Source organism: Pholcus phalangioides, unplaced genomic scaffold (assembly GCF_987345545.1).
Source record: "Pholcus phalangioides strain wild (caught in Gottingen) unplaced genomic scaffold, Ppha-v1.0 ptg000003l_1, whole genome shotgun sequence".
Classification (NCBI taxonomy): Eukaryota; Metazoa; Arthropoda; class Arachnida; order Araneae; family Pholcidae; genus Pholcus; species Pholcus phalangioides.
In genome coordinates, this window is record NW_028301596.1 from 53,484,274 (window position 1) to 53,506,487 (window position 22,214).

General features: G+C 37.1%; 1 protein-coding gene across 6 annotated transcripts in view; it reads right to left on the reverse strand.

The window, feature by feature from the left end:
• LOC149088822 (zinc finger MYND domain-containing protein 11-like) overlaps positions 1–22,214 on the reverse strand; it is a 72,285-nt gene that overhangs the window by 25,100 nt on the left and 24,971 nt on the right. For 2 of the 6 annotated variants that reach the window (XM_089250303.1, XM_089250298.1), the window contains exons 2-4: positions 8,860–9,153; positions 5,315–5,461; positions 2,511–2,597 (exon numbers count right to left, since the gene is read on the reverse strand). In XM_089250303.1, the coding sequence (XP_089106429.1) occupies positions 2,511–2,597; positions 5,315–5,461; positions 8,860–9,132 (507 nt within the window). In that variant the 5' untranslated portion in view covers positions 9,133–9,153. Of the gene's footprint in view, positions 1–2,501; positions 2,598–5,314; positions 5,462–8,859; positions 9,154–10,770; positions 11,081–22,214 lie in introns of those variants that run through there. The other 4 variants (XM_089250297.1, XM_089250301.1, XM_089250299.1 and 1 more) reach the window with 3 other exon arrangements.

Genomic DNA, 22,214 nt, shown 5'->3' on the forward strand with positions numbered 1-22,214 from the left:
CCTCTATGAGATATTGGTGCAACAAAAGGTTAAAGCAATACATATCATATTTGCAGCATGCATTCTGAGTGGATAATATTACACTTTGGTTCATTAGTATCATAAAATACAAACAGAAACACGCATGAATTTTCTATTATAAAACACAAAAATCATACACAAGGAACACTACTAAGGATAGAGGTAAGGAGTGGCAAAAGCAGGAGAAAAAAATCAGTCAAAATTATCAGTGATATAGAATGAAATAATCATTACATAGAAAAAAAAATCAGTATTAGGCAAATACTGACTAAGAACTTCATGCTATTAGTTTTAAAACAGTAGCATCGTAAAAGCAGAATTTGTTCATCTGCTGTCACCTGCCTGTAAAGAGACGACAGTTACATTAGTCAAACATTCCAACAGAGAGAGAAAAGTGATGTTTTTTCTTTCTAAACTGTATACATACCAAAGTAAAACTATGTATTGGTGATGGTGAGAAAATGAAAAATTTATTATTAAAATGCAAGTAACACTTTTGTTTCTCACCAATAAGTTCAGCCACAAACTTCATAAAATAACTAAAATCTTCAAATTTTATTTAAACATTATCATTTAATCATGTGTTAGATTCCGTTAGTTAAGGAATGCGACAACAAATTAGAGCTTTACCCATAATTTAAAGCAGTTTCAAAATGGCTATGCTGCCACAAACTTTCAGGATTTGAAACCCATGTCACTCCAAACCAGAGATTGATACATTAACCACATACATACAGTTGCCAGGGCACATATTATCAAATTTTGAAATTTTTGGTGCATATGAACCTCATCAACACGAATCTGCTTAAAGCGAAATACTGCATTATTTGAAACACATGTAGAGTGGTGCCTTGCTATTTGACACTAATCCATCACCAAATTAATACAGAAGTGCAAGATATTTTTCCCCATATATCTATCTCACGAATTTATTTAGGGGTCATTCAAGTATTACGTTAGCATGGATGGGGGGAGGGGAAGGAGGGGTTTGGATAATGCTTACGTCATCAACCACCCTTTATGAAAATATGAAATATTCTTAATGGCATCTTACTCGGTGCGTCAAAAACAAGAAAAACCTTTCGATAGTTAGTAGGCACTTGAAGTAATACATGTATACCCCAAATTGATAAGTGCCCTACAGAGCCACTTTAGTGATCTCTAAATGTTTCGTGGATCCAAATGGTCTGGAAATGTATCCGGGTCGCTTAAGTGCTCTGGAACTGTGCCACACATCACTCAAGTGATCCGTAATTATGCAGCGGATAACTTAAATAATCTGAGAATGTGGCGCGTAACTTGAGTGATGTAGAACCGCACTGGGGGCAGCTTAAGTGCTCCAAAACTATGCCATATGTCACTCAAGGGATCTCTAAATGTGTCAAGGTTCTGGAACTGTGTCCCGGGTCATCAAGTGATCTGTAAATGTGGCGCTTAGTTTATTTTTACAAAATTAGGTTTGAGGAGGGCAAGCCACATGAGATAACCCCCAGGGCCATATTTGGTTCACGGGCCACGGACCTTTAAGCGATTTACCATATATGGCAATGAAAAATTGTAATTAAAAAGATATTTTTTGCATTAAAAAAAATTTGATCGGGGAGGGGGGGGGGGTGAGACCTCCCAATCTCTGATCCCACCAATATGCGTTAGGATTCAGAGTTCACGGGGGGGGGGGGGGGGGGGGGGGTCAAAAATGGCTAAAAATTTGCTGACGCAATACTTGAACGGCCCCTTATGCACAGTCCTGCGGAACTTGAGAGTTACGTTGTGCCATTGTCAAAGTAAAAAATTTTCAATTTCACTGGATTGCACAAAATTTGGACAATAAAAAATGTCTCGAGTCTTTTTTGGTTTAGCTTATCATCAACAAAGTTCTATTGTATATGCAAAGAAGGTTATATATGAAAAATAAAATTTGAAAAAATTAAAATTTTTCACTTAGTAGCATTCCATAGTAGTTATGTATTTCACTTAAAAATAAGTCACAAAGTCATAGCTAAATTAATGAAATTATATTGTGAAATATTTACACGAATAACCATTGATAATTACTAAAAAAGTTCTTGAAAAACTAGATTTGGAAAAACTCATTTTTGGCTTGAGCACTCCTCCTACAAAATGCACAAGAGAAGAAAATTTTGATGCACTTAATAGATAATCCTGATAACAAAAGAATCTGGTGCATTCAGTTATAACTGGGGGCAAATCAGCATGGTTAGGGAAAAAATTTGAAAATACATTCTAATCTACAAAACAGATCTGCCTACCAAAATATAGTGCTTTCATGTAAAATTGTGTGGCATAAGCTCTGAATTAAACGATAAGAATTTTGTGCAATAGAAAACCTGTACAGTGAAGATTTCATTTTTAGTGAGCTGAAAATGTTCAATCAATTTGTTAAATCAATTGTGCATGCAAGGAAATGAAGAAAGCAAAGCAGAGGAGCCTTGGGAATGTCTGCCTTTGACAATACTTACACTACTTACTTTGTCTTTGAGACGGATACATGTGTAGCTAAGCAGAATGTTCAGGTCATCTCGCTTTATTTTCAAAGCATCTTTGGACTTCAGAATCTGAGAATATGATCATAATATTAAAACTTGAACATAAAATATAAAAAACAAAAATGTATGATTATATTAAAAAAAAAGGAATCACCATAAATCCCCCCCCCCTTTCATGAAACAGAAAAAAAAAATTACAAATTGTTTCTATTTCATGAATATTTTGAAATCGCCATGTTGATAATTTATTTTATTACATAATTTTTTCAAATGACAGATATGCATGACTTCAGGGTTGGATTAACCATAAAGCAAAATAAACGAGTGCTTAGGGCATCAAAGAAAAGGAGCACCACAAAAAATTATCAAAGAGTACTTTTAAAAATTTTTTTTTTTTCCCCAGCATCAGCTATCTGGTAGAAAATACAAAAATTTTAAGAGCACTTGATTGTACAGTTGAAGATCAGGACTACAACTATGGGAGGACATTTCATTTCATACACCGTCTAGGCTCTTCGACCATTACCAATGTTAACCATTGCATCAGATGAGGGGCTGGATGGTGTCGGGCGGGTGCTTTATTATGCATGTATAAATTACATATGTGTACACACGACAATAAAACACAACCCCTCCCCCCACCAAAAAACACGATGATAAAGATATAATACAAATGGGAGGGGGAGAAAAATAAAAAAACTATGGGTGGGCAAGGGGGGGGGGACTTTGGACTAGGAAGGGTGTAGTGTTTATAATTTTTTCGTCAAAAATTGTGAGGAGGGGTACACCAAAAGGGATACAGATCCTCCAAGTAACAGGGTAAATTTTAGTTTCTAGCTGCGGCCCTGAGTGACACAAAAGCAGAAAAACTAAGTTAATTTGCGAACAAGAACTTGTGACAATGCTCAGTTTTTGGTTTGAAATTTTGCTCTATTTCCATAAAGTAAGCCTAGAGCTGTCTCAACAGCATCATAGGCTCCTGGGTAAAAAAATTTCTGACCCCCTCCCCCCTCTACCTAGCTATAAATACATACCTGCCTACCAATTTGCGTACTTAGCCTCTCCAAAACTATAATCAGATCAAATTGCTACAAGGCCTCCCCGACAATCAAGGCTCCTGCACCATGAGATCATAGGCCTCGAGTGAAATGATTTTCCTCAATCTACCCCTCCCTCCACTTAAAAATACCTGCTTACCAATTTATATACTTGAAAATTGTAAACAGATCTAATTGTCATGTTAAGGTTACAGTATATTGGATTTGTGGGGGGGGGGGGCGGCGGCAGCGTACCAAAATAATTTATGTGCTTAGGGCCTTCATATGGGTCAATCCAGCCCTGCATGACTCATACCACAAAGGGTATCACAATAACCCCTCGTTACATCAGCATGTAAAGACTTATAAAACATGACAAATAAATAAAGACAAAGACAAATAAAACATGCAGCATACTGAAAACATAACATAATAGACAACAGCAATGTAAACTCTAATCTTAGTTTAATTTTCAAGCACTTCTAAGAAAAGGTGCCTAATGGAAAAAATATTAGAATTTGCATATAATAAGGCCCAGTTTAACAAGGAGCTACTTTATTTACAAAGGTTATAGGTTTTAAGAGCTGACTGATACGAAGATGAATTCAGGAAAGGAAAAACAACAACTTTATTTGACTATTCAAATAATCAACTAGAAGACTGATCATCACAACTAGGTTAGTCTTCAAAAAATTTATCTGTGCAATCACTCGTTCCAGAGAAAGAAATTTGTTTCTTTTTCATAGTTTTTTTTACTACACAAAGCCAGAGGATCCTGATATACCTGAAGCTTTTATCACCTCCCAAGGGGTTCCGCTTAATACTGAAATAGATATATTCTGATGAAACATTCATTTACAATTTGAGAAGCAGAATCAAGAGGTGCAAACTGACCAGCTTGGCTTACTATCAGTTGTGCATAATGTTAAACATCCTAATTTCAGACTATGCAATTCAAGACCAAAGAAAATTGGGTTCAAGCTCATTTGGACCGATTACCAACACACAGCCCTCCCACCACCTTCAAGTAACTTTTTCAGCTTACTTGAAGAATTTGCTTGCTTTTTTTCTTTGTTAATTGCTGCAATTATACAAAACATGTAAGAACAAGTAAGAACAAGAGGTTTCCATATAACCCTTATGGTCAGAGAGTGGGACTCCAACCCACCCCAATATGGGAGGGGGGGGGGGCAAAATTAAATGAAAATAGAAAAAATAAGGCTGTGATTTCTAACTAGTGCATTGGGTGCTATAGGATGACATTCAAGAGTCTTGAGATTGGGGGCAGTCTGCAAGTTGTTTTCATTCCTACAAAGGTGGCAGCAATTTGTAAAATGACTGAAAATCTGTATTAAAAGTAATATTAGAATTAAAAGTGAATGGGTTGTAATTTTTCATTCTTGTCATCGGAAATTTAATGTATGAGATGTTTCATGGTATTTGTAATCGAACATAAATAACCAGGTTGGGAGATCATACCCCCTGTATTTCAGTTTGTGTGTAGTTCATGTGTTTCTGTTGTATCATTGTATGTAATTTTATTCACACAAATAAAGGCCTTTCCTCTCTAAATAAAAGATTGATCATAGTTTCCCCCCCTTAAAGGAAGAATAACTTTCTTTAACAAAGAGAATCAACATTTCAAACAACTTCCAAAAAATACCAAGATGATGATGATGATAAACTGTTTCATTAGGAATTAGGCATCAATTAGGAATATTGAAAAGAATTAATCTTTATGTCTCTTACCTTACACATATTACAAACAAATTCATCATTTTCCACAGGTTCTTCTTCCAAACATGTTTTATGATAGACACGATGACATGATGTACAACAAATGACTTCACCTTCTTTATGACATTCATAGCAATACCAATCATGGCCATCTTTTTCCTTAAAATTAGAAAGAAAATCAAATTATTGCATGGAATATTCAGAAAAATTATGGGAAATTCTCATTCTTTTTAAAATGTAAATCTATATATATAAAATTGATTTTCTGTCTGTCTGTCTGTGTGTGTGTATGTTCTCTATAAAAATCTACAATTTTAGATTGATCGTCGCCAAATTTTGTATATATATCAAATGGGACCCGACTTGAACGATAGGCTACTTTAAAATTTCATCAGCCCCGGGCAAATGCCCCAAACGGGCAAAAAATTGCCAGGCAACAATGGTTTTTGGGCCTCAACAATCGCTTTCCGAACGTTTACTTTGGTTACCGTGGTTCCCTAGCAATGCGTTTCAGACGTGTATATGCCTTTACAACGGTTTGTCACTGCTTTAATCCTGTTAGTATATGTATAATAGCGTATGCCTTTATAATGGTTTGCCACATTTTCACTATACTCTCAGTAATGAGGCTTTTTGAATAGACGTCATAATCATCATCAGCATCACTTTGAGAGTCAGGAAAAGGGTGATCCTATTAGAAATCAGTGCTAAAATTGTCAATTTTACTGTAGAAATGCAGAAATTAGTGAGATTTTCCGCCCCATCAATAATTTTAAAAATTGTATTGAATTCTCGATTTTTGAAATATTCAGTTCGCTTAGAGATATACGAAGCCCAGGAGATTTAACATGAAGTAATTAGCCAAACCTATACTTTTGAGTTGGATATTCGAGCAATATCATTAAAGATGATTGTTGATCGAAGGTGATATCATCTCAAGTATGAAAATTAATGTCTCCATATTGTCTCTTTTGATATTTATTTGCATAAATTCATGTGGGTTAGGATATTTTAAAATTAGTTATGAGCCCGTGAAAAGTGCATCGAAAAAATTCTGCAGCTTTAACTAAAGATTTTTGGAAGCTGGAACAGACAGATGGATAACTTGAAGTTCAGGGGAGGGGGGGATCAAAATACCTAGCGCCCCTTAAATAAAAAAGAAAAATATATATTCATTTCTACGTTTCTGTGTAAATCTATATTTGTTTATTTCATGAATCGCGCAGGTCGCCATATTGGTTAACTTGGACACGGTTTGTATGTCCCTCAAGAAAAAGAGAGGGAGATATCACGTGATCCAAAAAAGCCTCATTGAAGAAAACCCGGGCAGCGCCGGGTATTATAGCTAGTTAGTCATATTTTCTATTGTGTAAGAATTTATGACTTGAGTGACCAAGAGGAAAGAATAAGAATCTCTTTGACAGGTAGACATGGAGAGAGAAAACTCTCATAGGAAGAAATATATTAGAAATGCCTCATCCTAAAAAATGTAACCTTATGTAAAACATAGGCGGAGATAGATTTTAAAGTAAGCGGAAGGGGGGGGGGGGGTGGGTACATGATGGCCTTTTCACAGCAGGTCTATTTTGTTACATGCATGTTAAATCTATACATATATAAAATTCATTTTCTGTGTGCATGTGTGTATGTTCTCTATACAAATCTGCAATTTTAGATCGATCGTCACCACACACACACACACAAATTTTGCATATATACCAAATGGGACCAGACTTGAATGATAGGCTTACTTTAAAAGTTTATCAGACTTGGAGGAATGCAACAGTGGTTTCTGGGCCTCAACAATCACCTTCGAAATGATATTTTAGGTACCATGGTTCCCTAGCAATGCGTTTCAGATGTGTATATGCCTTTACAATGGTTTGTCACTTCTTCAACGCTGCCAGTATATGTATAATAATTTATGCCTTTGTAATGGTTTGCCACATTTTCAATCCTCCCAGTAATGAGGCTTTTTGAATAGACATCATCATCAGCATAACTTTGAGGGTCAGGCAAAGGATGATTCCCATAGAAATTGTGTTAAAATTTCCGATTTTACTGTAGAAATGTGGAAATTTGGTGGTTTTCCACCACATTTTCCACCAACACTTTTCCACACGAGGTGCAAGTAGTGTTGCAGTGATTGATTTGCACTCACTAATTTAAAAAATTGTATTGAATTCTCGATTTTTAAAATATTGAGTTCGCTTAGAGATATGAAGTCCAGAAAATTAAATATGAAATAATTAGTCATACCTACTTTTCAGTTGGATATTCACGTAATAACATTGATTTCAACTTTCTATTTATATCTTCTTAAGCATGAAAAATAGTGTCTCCGTATTGTCTTTTAATATTCAACTGCATAAATTCACATATTTTCGGATGTTTTAAAATTAATTATGGGCCCATAAAAAAGTACACTGAAGAAATTCCAGCTTTAATTAAGATTTTTTAAAGCAGAAACAGGCACAGATGGATAACTTGAAGTTCAAGGGATTACCTATTCACGGGGATACCTAACTACTCAAGTTCGAAATACCTATAGTGGCCCTTAAAAAAGCAAATATACAGGGTTTCAAAAAGAGTCACCCGATTTTAAATGCATATATTAAGAAAAATATTGAACATAGACACTTAAGACTAATTTTATATTACATAGCTAATCAGTTTTTTTTTACAAACTAAATTAAAGGTGCTCAATATGTCCACCTTGGGATGCACAGCATATGCCTATGTAATAGTCAAATTCGTCCCAAACTTTTGCGAGCACATTTGCATCCACTGCTGCAGTTATGCATATCTTCAGTTTGGCTAATGTAGCTGGAAAGGGAGGCACATAAATGTAGTCTTTTATAAACCCCCACAAGAAGAAATTGCACACGGCGAGGTTTGATGATCTTGGAGGCCAGTGATGTTTAACTGAATCGTCAGATCCGGTATGGCTGATCCATTGTTTAGGAATCGGATTGTTCAAAAATTCTTGAATGTTCAAGTTCCAGTGTGGTGGGGCTCCGTCTTGCTGGAAGATGAAGTCAGCCGAATCTGTTTCTAACTGTGGGAAAAGCCAATCTTGATAAACACTGAAGTGGTGGCCGAAGGAAGAGCGTTAGCGTTACCTGTTGGCAACTACGTGAAACTCAAGATTTCCCTCTTTCTATCTATACACCATTCGATTAAAACGGATTAAAAGCTGAACAGTTATGATTTTTGTAAATTGGATGATTCTTTTTTAAAAAACACCTTGTATATTCATTTTTACGTTTCTTTAAATCTAGATTTGTTTCTTTAATGAGTCACGCAGGAAGGCGCCATATTGGTTAACTTAGACATGGTTTGTATGAAGAATATCGAAGTACGAAGATATCCCCCTCAAAGAAAGAGGATCCAAAAAGCTTCACTGAAGAAAACCTGGGCAGTGCCAGGTATTATAGCTAGTTATATAAATAAATATAAACTATTCAATATATAATCAAATATATTGATAAAAAAATCAATTAAAATCGTTTGAAAATAAACAATTTTATTCAATCATTATTTTGTTAAGATCTTACCACTTCCCGCTCAGGAATCCTATAAGCCTCTTGCTCAACTCCAACCTTTGAACCTTTGCAACCAACACGTTTCTTGAGGTCGAGAAGTGTATCTTTCACTGCATTTTCTAATTGTTGCTCCAGATCAGCATTGGTTAGACTGTGCTTCCGTCTCATGTAATTTGCTATTCTCTCAAAATTTGGAATCTGCTTCTGTTGACGTATGGAAGCAATGGCATCCCACAGATGCTGTATTGTTTCGGTGCTTGCTATTCGCCTTTGATTGACAGTCATCTTGGCTTGTTTCAAACAATGCTATAGAAATAAAAAATTTCATGAGAACTTTTTCAAAAAAAAGGTCAACATGATATGCATTGTAGACTTGATAACACTGAAACCAAGCTGCAATGATACTGAATATAACAATAAATCTCTTTATGATATTTTATCCCCCTTGAAATGTGGTTTGGAATTGTCTTTAGACCAATGCTAAGCTCTTCTCAATTATAAAATATCCTTCATTGCAATAAATTCATCTATAACTATATTTTTAAAGGGGGGTTTTGAAACAACCAGTTCATTTGCATATATTTTTAAATTCTTTGGCCATGAGCATGAGCACTTTAACAAAAGTTTTTAATTTTTTTTTTCCAACACAAGAACATGAGAAGTATTTTGGAACCGTGAGTGCTATATTCAGGGCTGCCTTAAGCGCATCATGGGGCCCCCTAGTCAAGTGATTTCTCTGAGGCTCTTACCAAGCGAATTTTCAAAAATTTCAACCAGATCTCATTTTTGCAAGACCGGGGTAGGCCGTCTAAAGATGGTATTGGCTATAGTAGAGCTTCACGTAATAATTTTGTGTGATTTCTGGAAAGAGTATAGAGCTGTGCTACAGAGATTGTTTTTTTCTTTTTTGATATCACTCTGCATTAAATGAATTAATATATATTTTACTGCCTCAAACGCTTTTTTTCCTCAGTCACCTGCTTCAAGAAGCCACCAAATTTAAGTAATTTCACTTCCCTTCAAAATTACGAGGGACAATTTTGTAAAAATAAAGGGGAATTTTTTTTAAGTGAAAAACAAAAACAACTATTACAAAAAAAATCCCTAAAATTTGAAGTATTTTCACTTCTCAACAAAATTCGGAGGAGTAAAGTTCAATTTTGATGCATAAACCACACATCTGATGTGTATTGGCGAACACTGATCTCTACTAGCTATCTATCATTGCTATCAATAAACCATAGTGTTCGAAGCTTTTACATGCAACTACTAGATTATTATCAAGTAAATTGTTCAATTGCTAGCAATAAAAATTTTACGAGTAAAATATACAGGGTGTCCCAACAAGTATGCAGCGGTAATTTCCACAGATTCCAAAAGAGTCAGAGACATACATTTTACTATGTAGGAGGTGGCATATCTGCACTTTCAACAATGATACTACATGTCACACAGAATCTGACATTGCTCACCCATTAGAAACATCCAGTACAAATGCAAAAATTTTTATGTATTCGTCCGGGATTGAACAAGATCTTCGTCTGGAGCACCCCCAATCACATTAATTAAATTATTAAAATCTCCACTTTGATAATATACCCGGACACAAGCGTCAAACTCAAATCAAAATTAACCAAACAAATGAAAAGAAATCCCTACATCGTTCCCCCCACCCGTTACAACTTTCATCAAATTAAAATACCTATACATCATAATATAATATCAGCAATAACGATTGCCGCATTAGAGATATCTAGCAGTAGAGGGGGTGGGGGAAGGGTATGTATACAAAAATCGCGACAAGATATATTCACAAGTGAAGAAAATAAAAAATTTCGGTGATCAAACCTTCCGGATATGCACATACTGATATGCATATTAAATTATGAGAAATTTTCCCATTATATTCTGAACGTTACTTACACTGCGGAAGCGCTGTGCATACACAAGTCAAGCAACTTGTTCGCTGGTGGATGTGATCCTCTTATTGTAACCGACCACGATCACACACAACACAGAATAAGAGGTTCTTTAATAGGTTCTGCTTTTCTTTTTATAATACGATCATTTGTTAGTTTGGTCCGTTAGCACGTAAACAAGACACACATACAAACACACACACACAGAGAAGAAACGACAAAAAGGAAGAAAGCGTCGTCGCTAATAATCTCAGAGGCGAAGAGGGCGGCGAGTACATACACACACACACAGCAAGACTCTCTTCTCAATACACACAGACATATACGTGCTAGCTAGAAGAGACTCTTTTCTATAGGGAGGAGAAGGTGGAACAGGAGGCGCGCTTGCTGGCTGCTGCCGGCGGAGGAGGCGCACGGGCCAGGCGAGCAAGCAGCGCATTTTCCCCCCTCAAAGCAGTCGTCAAGCTGGTTTATTCTCTCTTCTCCTGCACAAGCGAGGGAGGGTCTTTTTTTTTTTATATTTATGTATATTCATTCAAGCCGCTGTCCCCCCCTCAAAATACCAGAGAGAGAGAGAGAGAGAAAGCCTCCAAAGCTATCATACATACACAAAGACGCCATATGAAATGAGTGACAGGAGAGAAGATCACTTTGTGGTCACAGGGAATCTTATTATGAGCTCTCACTTATTACGAGCACTCTCTGGTTTTTAACGCGTTTGTTATGAAAAAAAAGAAAAAGAAGCGATAATAGATTATGGTTTATCTTAAGACAACCAGGAATGAAAATATCTTCATGAGCTTGTGCGTTTCACAATGACTGATAATCCATTTTTTCAACAAAATCTCCACTTGGTATTACGTAAGATAGATGTGTATTGAATAATCTCTCGAGTTGAAAAGGTGTTACAAACAAGAAAAACTGACACAAGGTTTCTTTTTCCTTTCATGGTTTCGTGAACAAGGCAGTCTCAACCGCATCATGCTCCCCCAAGGCGAAATAATGCTCTGGGGAGGCAGCGGCATCTTAAAGCGTGGAACCACCCGGGCACGGCCTCACGATGAGATCTGTGTTTTTGATTTTTAAGATTTATCATGTAAATTTTTGTAAGCAGACATTTCTGGGGAAGTCCAGGGCCCATGGTGTTCTTGAAACAGCCCTGCTACCAGGCGGGAAATACCAGCCCCTATCGATTTATACTCTCTTTAAGGCCCTATTGCACTAGGTGACTTCACTAACTATTCACGCAGAGCACCCGCGAGCATTATGCAGCTAGTGCAGTACTAAAGTTGGTTTTCTGTGGTTCCCAACTTCGAGGCGCAAATGCGGGCCGATCTCCCAATTAAAAGTCTCGCCACAGAGAGCAACAGGCCTGCAACGATACAATTATTCAATCATCACATTTCAGTCATAGATGGAAAAATTGATGGAAGCACTACACACAGCAAACATTACACAAAAACAAACTTCACGTCAAGTTCACAACACGTACCAATTAGAAGTTCCGCAGGGGAATATGAACGAGGTGCATGTGTGGTTTAGTAGTAGCTAGTGCAGTGAGTGCCAATTACACATAGTCAATAGACTCGTATTGTGCGAGGCTTTAAGGCCAACCAATATCACCTCTACGAATGGAGATCACGACCTAAATAATTTTGTGACCACTACAGTCACGTAATTAACAGACATGTGTAACTAATGTTAGATATGTAATTAAAAAAACGTTTGAATAAATTTATTTGCATTCCATTTCGCATTATTCATACACAGGTATGTTGTATCATAATTTATATCATGTATGTTATGATGGTTAAAAATTTATGAATATTTAAAATGAAATATTTTCATTTTATGGTGGTGGTTTGCTACAGATACATTTTTGAATAGCCTCCGTTTCATTCACGTGTAAGCACTTTACTCGTTTTGAGAATTGCCCCTTCATATTATTATTGTATATAATAATATATAATTTTTAATAAACTTGATGTAAATAATGCACTCGATCTTTCTCTTACAATTCTTTTGTTTTGTCATTCATTTTTTATTTTTCCTCTTCCCAATTCACAAATACTGATCACCTAAGTAACACCATTCATCATCATTAATATCCGTCACATTTAATTTTGTTTCATTATTTAATTACAGTGGATTCCGCTTATAACGTTTTCCAAAAAAAAAAACCTTCACGAAAAAAATGTTGCATCTTAATGGGAATTAGAGTCGAGATCATGAAAATTAGTCGTGCGAAGCGAGGAAACGTTCTAAGCGGGAACGTAATAAGCGGGATCAACTATACTCCCATCACAGTATACCAGTGGATTTCCAAGTGTGCGCCACGGCTACCGTGGGCGTCACTGACCTTTGTCAGAGGCATCGCTGATGATATTGATGTGTGCCTGTTTAATGCTTTAATGTTGCCTTTTCGTAGACGAATGACACGAAAGTTTGAAAAATATAGTCGAACCTCTCTGAAAGGGAGCCTTTGTCTTCCAATAAAGGTTAACTAATTAGAAGGAAAAAAAAATTAAGAATAAAAAAATATGAATATTGACCCTATTGGCATGCGTCCCTTCACTGTTTTTGATTCACATATTTTTCGTGTACATTTTATTTCATTCATAATTCTTCCCTTTTGATATAAACACGAAGCGATTTCGCTGCCACGCATATATTTTACATATAGTGTCACAAAGCAGCTATTTTGACTAGGCAACGTTATCCAGAGGTAGCGAGTAATAGTAAATTCTCTACATAAATAAGCCTTTACTGACAAAAATTGGTACCAGAGTTTATTATGTGCTATTATTGCAGGGCATTTATTTGACATAATTAAGGCACCCTTTACTTACACACCGAGAGAGTTAGGAAGTGGTCAAGAGTTTAGTCACATTCACCTATTTTCTATGCGAAAACCACCATATAAAACAACTCCCCCACATCCGCACGATTTAATATAAATAAATGATTGGGGTGGAGGGAAGGGGGGGGGGGGAAGGAAACACTACCTGAAAAAAATTCCTGAAAAAAATACCATTTTTTTAAATATTTCTTTTATTTGTGCTGGTGGTTCTAAAAACGGAAATTGGAGCAAACACAAAAACATAATTTTATACTTGTCGATATGCCAGATGTGTACTAATTCATTTAATGATGCCATATTAATGTGTTCCATGTTTATCAGCGCATCTCAGCTGTCACAGAGAGAAGGGAAAAAAACACAAATCTGTGATTGGATTACTCCTTGCACTATACAACTCCCTCATTCCCTGTTGTTCAGTCGACCTCGAAAGAACACAAAAGACTATTAAAATATATGAATTATTAATATTCTTTACCACACAAAACTGAATAGATACTTGGGTAGGTAATATTAACCACCAAAATAAAAACGACGCGCTGATTCGACTCCGTACGAATAAATCTTTCAAGACGGTCGCTATCCATTCCTCAAAATACCGGCTCGTCGGACAGGTGGCGGCTCCTTAATAAAGGTGAAATTACATACGTAAATGTATAGAAGAATTCTGAACAAAAAAAAAAAAAAAATAATCCTATAGAAAGAGGCCACACTTCTCACAGAAATTTTAATGTAAATGCAGATACAGAACATGAACCCAGACCTACATGATAACCACTAGGCTGTTAAAAGTAGCAAAACACAACTGAAAATCACAAATCAATCAAGGATAATATGACACATGAAAGAGACACCGATAAAAAAAAAAGTTTTCGGAATCTCTATTGGCCTGTTTCGTTCGCAAAACAAAAAATATTCAATAAACAAAAATTTATGACGTGTGATATGACTAAAACCAGTCAGCAGACACCAAAACCAGTCACCCGTATGTCTATGGAATGCGTTCCAAGAGAAGGAGGTCTTTGAACGAATTCATGAGATCAATGCCACCATGATTGATTGATAGAGGCAAATAGTTATGAAACATCTCAGAATAATCATCCTCGATTATAGTACAAACTATGATGACAGAGTACTAGATCAAGAATCTAGGATTTCAATGGCGAATGTAATGACATATGTATCACAAGGTGGTTTGATTCCAGATTCGTATATCACATACGTATATTTAGAAGCCCTTGCTAAGCAGTGTTATCCAAAAATGAGATTTTGAGGAGTAATTTCATTCTCAAAATTCCAAGGGGTATCTTTTGTAAAAAAAAAAAAAGAGGGGTTATTATTATTTTTTTAATCACTGACAAATACCTCTATTAAAAAAAATACCTATAGTTCGAAGCAGTATTTTCACTCTTCAACGAAATTTGGAAGAGTAAAATTGAATTTTGATGCGTACTGAGGAACACAGTTAAAAAGATCTGATCAACCAAAACGTAACCCCTCTTTCCACCCATATCGATTCAGCCAAAGTTTTAAACAGTGAAATCACGAGAACATGATCCGATTTTCTTCCCACGCTTTAAGAATTTGCAGCTACTTGTATTATAAAACATGGCACTTGTACCTCCAACCACTACAAGGAGAAGACCGACGGATCTTGAGCCCTGTGGATACTTTAATTTTTCTTTTTATAAATTTACAACAAAATCACTTTCCTGAGTGTGAAAGGGGGAAAAAAACCCTGCCTAGATACCCGTCAAAACTTTCGGCCTGTAAAATATAGGCCACGCATACGGCCTATACAAGAGAACACTTTTGAAAATTAAAATTTCTGAATTTATTCATCATCCTTCATAAAAGTTGCATACAAGTCCAGTTGGATATGGCAATGCACTGGAGCATTAGATTTTTAGACGATTAAAAACACAAAATTCTCAATTTTTACACATTTTTATGCAGGGTCTCCGAATATTCAAGCATTTTCCTTTTTCCAGAGTTTCCTTCTTTCTTTTTTAAGGTACATCTGTACACTGGAGTTATGCGTTGTCCTTGAGCTATTCGCTGAGCGCTCGCATGTGAATAGCATGATAGGTTGCAATGACTTACGAGACGAGCAACGAAAGTCCTACTCGCGATGATCCATCGACGGTCTTGACGACGAAGAGACTTGAGTTGCTCCTCTTAGATTTGGAATAGCCACGGCTTCATGTTTTTTAGGGGCCCCAAATTTATCATAATGTACATAATTTACTCAAATTTTTATAAATTTAAGATTATGAAATTTTGGAATTTTCCTTAAATCACATCATACTATTTCGAAAGGGCTCATTATTAGCAAACCCAATAAAATATCAATTTTAATATTATACCAATCATTAATAGAATGTAAACAACATGTACGAGACAGTTTTGCACCCAATGAAAAAACTGGCTGAGGAATTGTTAGTGACGAGAAGCAAAATTACGAAACTCTTTGAGCGAAGAAAACCCCGAACAGCAACAACCTAGAAATCCAATGCAACAAAAACAAACTCGTCAACAAAAATATGTTTCAATGTATCACAATGTTTTGTGTGATTCTTATAATTTCACATCCTTTCGACCCCGCAAAATGATTTATGAAACGATAACAAGAAAGTTTGCATGTTTGATCAACAAGAAATCCTCAAATCTTTATGAGGATTCTGCATATTTGCCAGAACTGGGGGGGGGGGAACAACTGCTCCGGGCAGAAAAATTTAGGGGGCGGCAGTTGCTGGAGGTGGGAAAAAAGAACACTGTTACAAAATTATCGAATTTTAAAGATGTGGGGGCGGCAAAAATCCCAGTTACGGCCCTGTAGTTGCAATGCAAAACTTTATGCATCTGATACATATATTGAGACGCTTTTTACAGAAAAACTGTAACAATTTTCATCCTTGGTTCAGGTTGGTGACAATGCCATAAATTTTAAATAAGACTAAAATTGAGTAAAAGCATTTCTAAATGTTGAAACACACAGCATTAAGAATTTTCTTATCACTGATATATAAAACTGTTCAGGAGAAGAATTCTTCTCCTTATTAAAAAGGATAAAACATTAGTTCACTCAAGTCTTTTACAAGAAAAACTCATCTCTTTAGCTTTATTTAGATTTCGATGATTTTGCTAATGTGTGTTGAGAGTGTGAAAAACCATTTATTCTATTCCATAAGAATTTTCCATTATATTTTTCATCTAAAATAATGCATATCCTTTTTTGAAGTGCTTAAAAACAACATGTACTGTATTTGGTTGACCTACCTAACATCTTCGACCATAGTCGAGAGCTCCCCCCCAATACTTCTTTGCCCAGGGCCCCATCAGTCAAAGTCTGGCCCTGGGTTTAGTGAAGGTTGTAGCGCTGCGATAGCACCAAAGCTGCATTAAGAGTTTTTAAATTTAAATTAAATTTAAACCTTTCAAGCGGCTTTGGATAGCACCACTGATCTGTGCGTGTGAGCGTTAAAGGAAGAGAGAGAGAGAGAGAGAGAAAAAAAACAGAGAAGCAAAGAAGACAGGCGTATTTATCTATTACCCCAGGCTCAGCCAAAAATTTCGTTCGGGGGAGGGGACCAAAGTGATAGAACAACAGATTTGGCCATCTTTTTCCCTTTTTTCGGTCATTTTCTCAAATTTCGGGGGTGGGGAACCAGATCCCAAGCCCCCCCCCCTCGTTACGAAGCGAGTTAACGTTTGTAGACGTACCTTTAAAAGCGTAGCGTAAATACATAAATTAAATACTAAATTCTTCAATCAGAAAAAATAAAACGGCAAAACTCGAAAAAATATCCATAACCCTAAAAATATCTCTAGCAAAACTCGATGTTGTAATCGGGGAAAATAAAAAGGGGGGGGGGGGGGACCGGCTTAAGCCATCATACAGCTGCTCGAAAAGTAAACATCCAAGAGGAAACAAACACATATCATATACAATACATCATCTCTTTCTGTCTCTCATTCCTAAAACACATAGGTAGCTTCAGTAAAATGGAAAATTCTTAGATAAGTATCCTTTCAAGGACATGCTCACAAACAACACAGTGGAACCTCCCATAACATATACTCCTCGTTAGCGGACAAAATTCAGTCTCAAGGGTGTCTGTCCGTTATCGAGTTCTACTGTAATGATAAAATTTATTCTGTTTCAACCCTAACACAACTCAAGAGTTTTTAATAGCAAATTCATCTGTGGTCAAGTTATAGGGATGAAATTTCTTTTTTTTTCCCCCAGTTTTACCTCTCTTTAACATAAACGCACTTTTTCCTCGCATCGGGAGGGCCCGGATTCGAACTCTACAGGTGGCACGCAGTGGTTGGTGATCCACTGAATTTGGGGCTTTCTAAACCAGAGAAGTAAATATGAGAGAAGGGTCTCCCACTGAAAAAAAAAAATCTCTCCTCAGAGAGAAGGAAGCCCAACACCACACAATTATTTACAAAACAAAGGTTTAGACATTTTCAACTTTCGCTTCTGATTCAGAAATGGGATGACAGCACTTCGAACACATAATACACACACATCTCTGGGACATCATAAATACGCTACGGATACACCCATATACATACAACTCTTTCTAGCATGCACCAATGCGTTGGAAATTCTCAAGAGGAATGTTTGCGAGGTTGATGAGCGATTTAGTTGTAGTGTTTTCCTATCCACTTACCGTAAGAATTTGGGATGTCCTCAAGTGACAGGCTGTACATAATATTATCCATCGCTGCATCTGCATATCACTTGACATGAAAATTAGGTCTGGACTAGAGCAGGGGCGTACGTAATAACGACCTTTAGAGTGGGGCACAAAAGGCTTGGGGGACAAAAATTTTCTTCCCGAGAAATTTTGAGTTGCCACCCTTCAAAAAGCATTTAAATTAAGAAAAACTGGTTAATACAGGGTATAAAGGGTTTTTCTTTCGATAGTCCTATATTTCCGCTGTGTGCCTCTAGGGGCGGGACAGCAATATATATGATTGATAGTCCTATATTTTCACTGAAATAATAGAACTATCAGCTAATTTGATGCTTTTAACAATTTTGAAGCTAATGATGCTTTCATGTACGCAAAAAGCGTACAAAATTACGAAAATATATTTTAAGACTGTTTTCATAAAATACAATATAAATAATGACATCAATGGGAAATATTGGAATAATTTAATCACAGCTGAAATAAACAAACATTTTTTTACGATGTCATGATACAAAAAAAAAAAAATAATAATAAAAAAAATAAAAATAAACAGGATATGTGTGTGTATATATAAACTGAAGAGCCAAAAAAACTGGTACAGGCATGCGTATCCAAATAAAGAGATATGGAACCAATCAGAGTACGGCGCTGCGGTCGGCAACGCCTATATAGCACGAGAGATGGGACATAGCATCTCCGGGGCAGCGATGAAATTTGGATTTTCACGTACGACCATTTCACGAGTGTACCGTGAATATCGGGAATCCGGTAAAAAATTAAATCTACGACATCGCTGTGGCCGGAAAAAGATCATGCAAGAACGGGACCAACGACGACTGACGAGAATCATTAAACGTGACAAACGTGCAACCCTTCCGCAAATTGCTGCAGATTTCAATCCTGGGCCATCAACAAGTGTCAGCGTGCGAACCATTCAACGAAACATCATCGATATGGGCTTTCGGAGCCGCAGGCCCACTCGTGTACCCTTGATGACTGCACGACACAAAGCTTTACGCCTCGCCTGGGCCAGACAACACCGACATTGGACTGTTGAGGACTGGAAACACGTTGCCTGGTCTGACGAGTCTCGGTTCCAATTGCTTCGAGCTGATGGACGTGTACGGGTATGGAGACAACCTCGTGAATCCATGGGCCCTACATGTCAACAGGGGACTGTTCAAGCTGGTGGAGGCTCTGTGATGGTATGGGGCGTGTGCAGTTGGCGTGATATGGGACCCCTGATACATCTAGATACGACTCTGACAGGTGACAGGTATGTAAGCATCCTGTCTGATCACCTGCACCCATTCATGTCCATTGTGCATTCCGATTGACTTGGACAATTTCAGCAGGACAATGCGACACCCCACACGTCCAGAATTGCTACAAAGTGGCTCCAGGAACACTCTTCTGACTTTAGACGCTTCCGCTGGCCACCTAAATCCCCAGACATGAACATTATTGAACGTATCTGGGATGCTTTGCAACGTGCTGTTCAGAAGATATCTCCACCCCCCTCTTACTCCTACGGATTTATGGACAGCCCTGCAGGATTCATGGTGTCAATTACCTCCAGCACTACTTCAGACATTATTCGAGTCCATGCCACGTCGTGTTGCGACACTTCTGCGTGCTCGCGGGGGCCCTACACGATATTAGGCAGGTGTACCAGTTTTTTTGGCTCTTCAGTGTATATGTATATCTCTATGAGCATGTAAGTAGTCATGTGAGTATGTATGTGTATATATGAAGGTATTGTGAAACGAAACGGAAAATTCATTTCATACACTAGTAATTATTTATACAAGAAATATCGTAATTCAACAATTTCAGATCTCACAATTCAAATTTTTAGAGTGCATAAATGTTTGAAATATTCATATATTATTACATAACATTTATTAGCATAACGTACGGTACTTAAAAAAAAATGGCGGCAAAATATAATAATTAAATCCATAGGGCTGCCTGGAAGGACGTTATGTCCCTTGGGGTCCAATATGACTATTTATTGTGTTCATGTGTTGTTCTTTCTATGTGGTTTTGTTCTGTCTTTTATATGTATTTTGTGTTTGTTTTTGCAAAAAAAAAAAAAATAAATAAAATAAATTAGGTCGGCTTGGTCCCTCCCCCTGCGTACGCCCCTGGACTAGGGAACGCTACTGAATACTTAAACTTGCTAAAACGTCAAAAGTTCGGAGGGTATTGTGGGAATTTGCACTACTATTTGACTGAACATGCAGATCGTGAACATCCCTCTGCGAAATCTCTAACGAAGTGGCCACAGTGAGTGAAATAAGGAAAGCAAGGTCGTGTATCCAGTGATGTAGATGGTAGCATGCTTGCCCGGTTAGCAAGAGGGCCTGGGTTCGAGTCATGATGAGACCAGATGACTTTCAGTTTAGAGTTCACCTCTGCACAACATCTAGAAAATGTTTCCTTGAAATGTTGGGCTGACGTGAGAAAAAAAACTGTTTATCTCTCTCTCTACCGTCCCACCTGGGGGTCATTTGCTGAAGCTGAGGGTCTAATAATGGCTCTACTTTAGCACCTCTCGTCACAGTGCGTGAAATAAGGAAGGCAGGGCCGTTTCGCCAGTAGTGTAGATGTGGAAGCCAGATGTGTGGACCAGGTGTTCAGAGGTTGCATGTTTGCCCGGTTTGCAATATGGCCTGGGTTCGAGTGCCGGGAAGACCACATAAGTTTTCCTTCCGAGTTTCACCACGGCCATAATATCCATAGGGAAATATGTTTTCTTTGTAGATACTGGAATGTATGGCCCCAATGTATTTATATTGTCGAGTTATGCTTGTTTCGTGTTATAGTGGTGCTGCCTCCCACATTTTGAAGTGAAAATGGCAAATGCCTAGGGGCTTATTACAATCCCATAATGCAAAAAAATGTTTAGCTGAAACCTAACGCAGGTCGTTGAGCACAGTTGGCTCACGTACTTCACAATATCATCCTGGGGCGAGGTCGTAATTGAGATTTTTTACGGAAGGAAGAAAAGGTTTTTTTCCTGCTCCTTACCGTTAACGTCGATAATTTATAAACGGCGTTTATTTTGTGTGTCAACCACTTTACGATCAAGGACGTAATATTGCGTCCAAACGAAAGTGGAATAAATTCAAACAAGTTCTTTGTTTTCTCTCCTCTGTCCTCATCATCGCGAAGCTTTCTTATAAACCAATACAGTGGAACTTCGGTTAACGAGCTTAGTTCGTGCCATCAACGTGCTCGTTATTCGAATCAAACTTCCTCATAGGAAATAATAGAAACTTGGATAATTCGTTCCACGATTATTCATTAACACGAAAATGACTGACAAAAAGGTCATTCACTCAACAATGAAATGCAATAATAATATAGTAAATAATACAAAAAATAAAACATTTAAAAATAATAATCCCATAAAAACATACAATACGATAATGTTTACAACTTACTCTAAACGACCAGAGACAGGAAAGCTATCGTTTAGGACGGCTTTTGCTTTCTTCACTTCCCCGACTGTAAACTTATTCTTTTTATGTGACTTTAAAAAAAGGAACCCTATCTATGACACTTGATTTTGCTTTTTTTTTTTTTTTTTGAAAATAGGAAATCGCACTATCGTTGGACAGATTTATTGCTCACACTGCTGCTACCTATGTGGAGTAGTTCTCTTCTACAAAGTTTTGCACAGATTCCCACGTTCTACTCATCTCTTAATAAATCTCATTTGAAGTGACGGACCCCCATCATTTGTCTCTTCGTCTTCCTTAGAGGAGATCCCGTGTAGAAGCTGTTGCTTTTGTGCGCAATGTTGATCCATCAGTTCGTCTGTGGATATGACCATGTTCCTCCACTAGTTTTTTAACGCCGGGGTCATGCACCTCC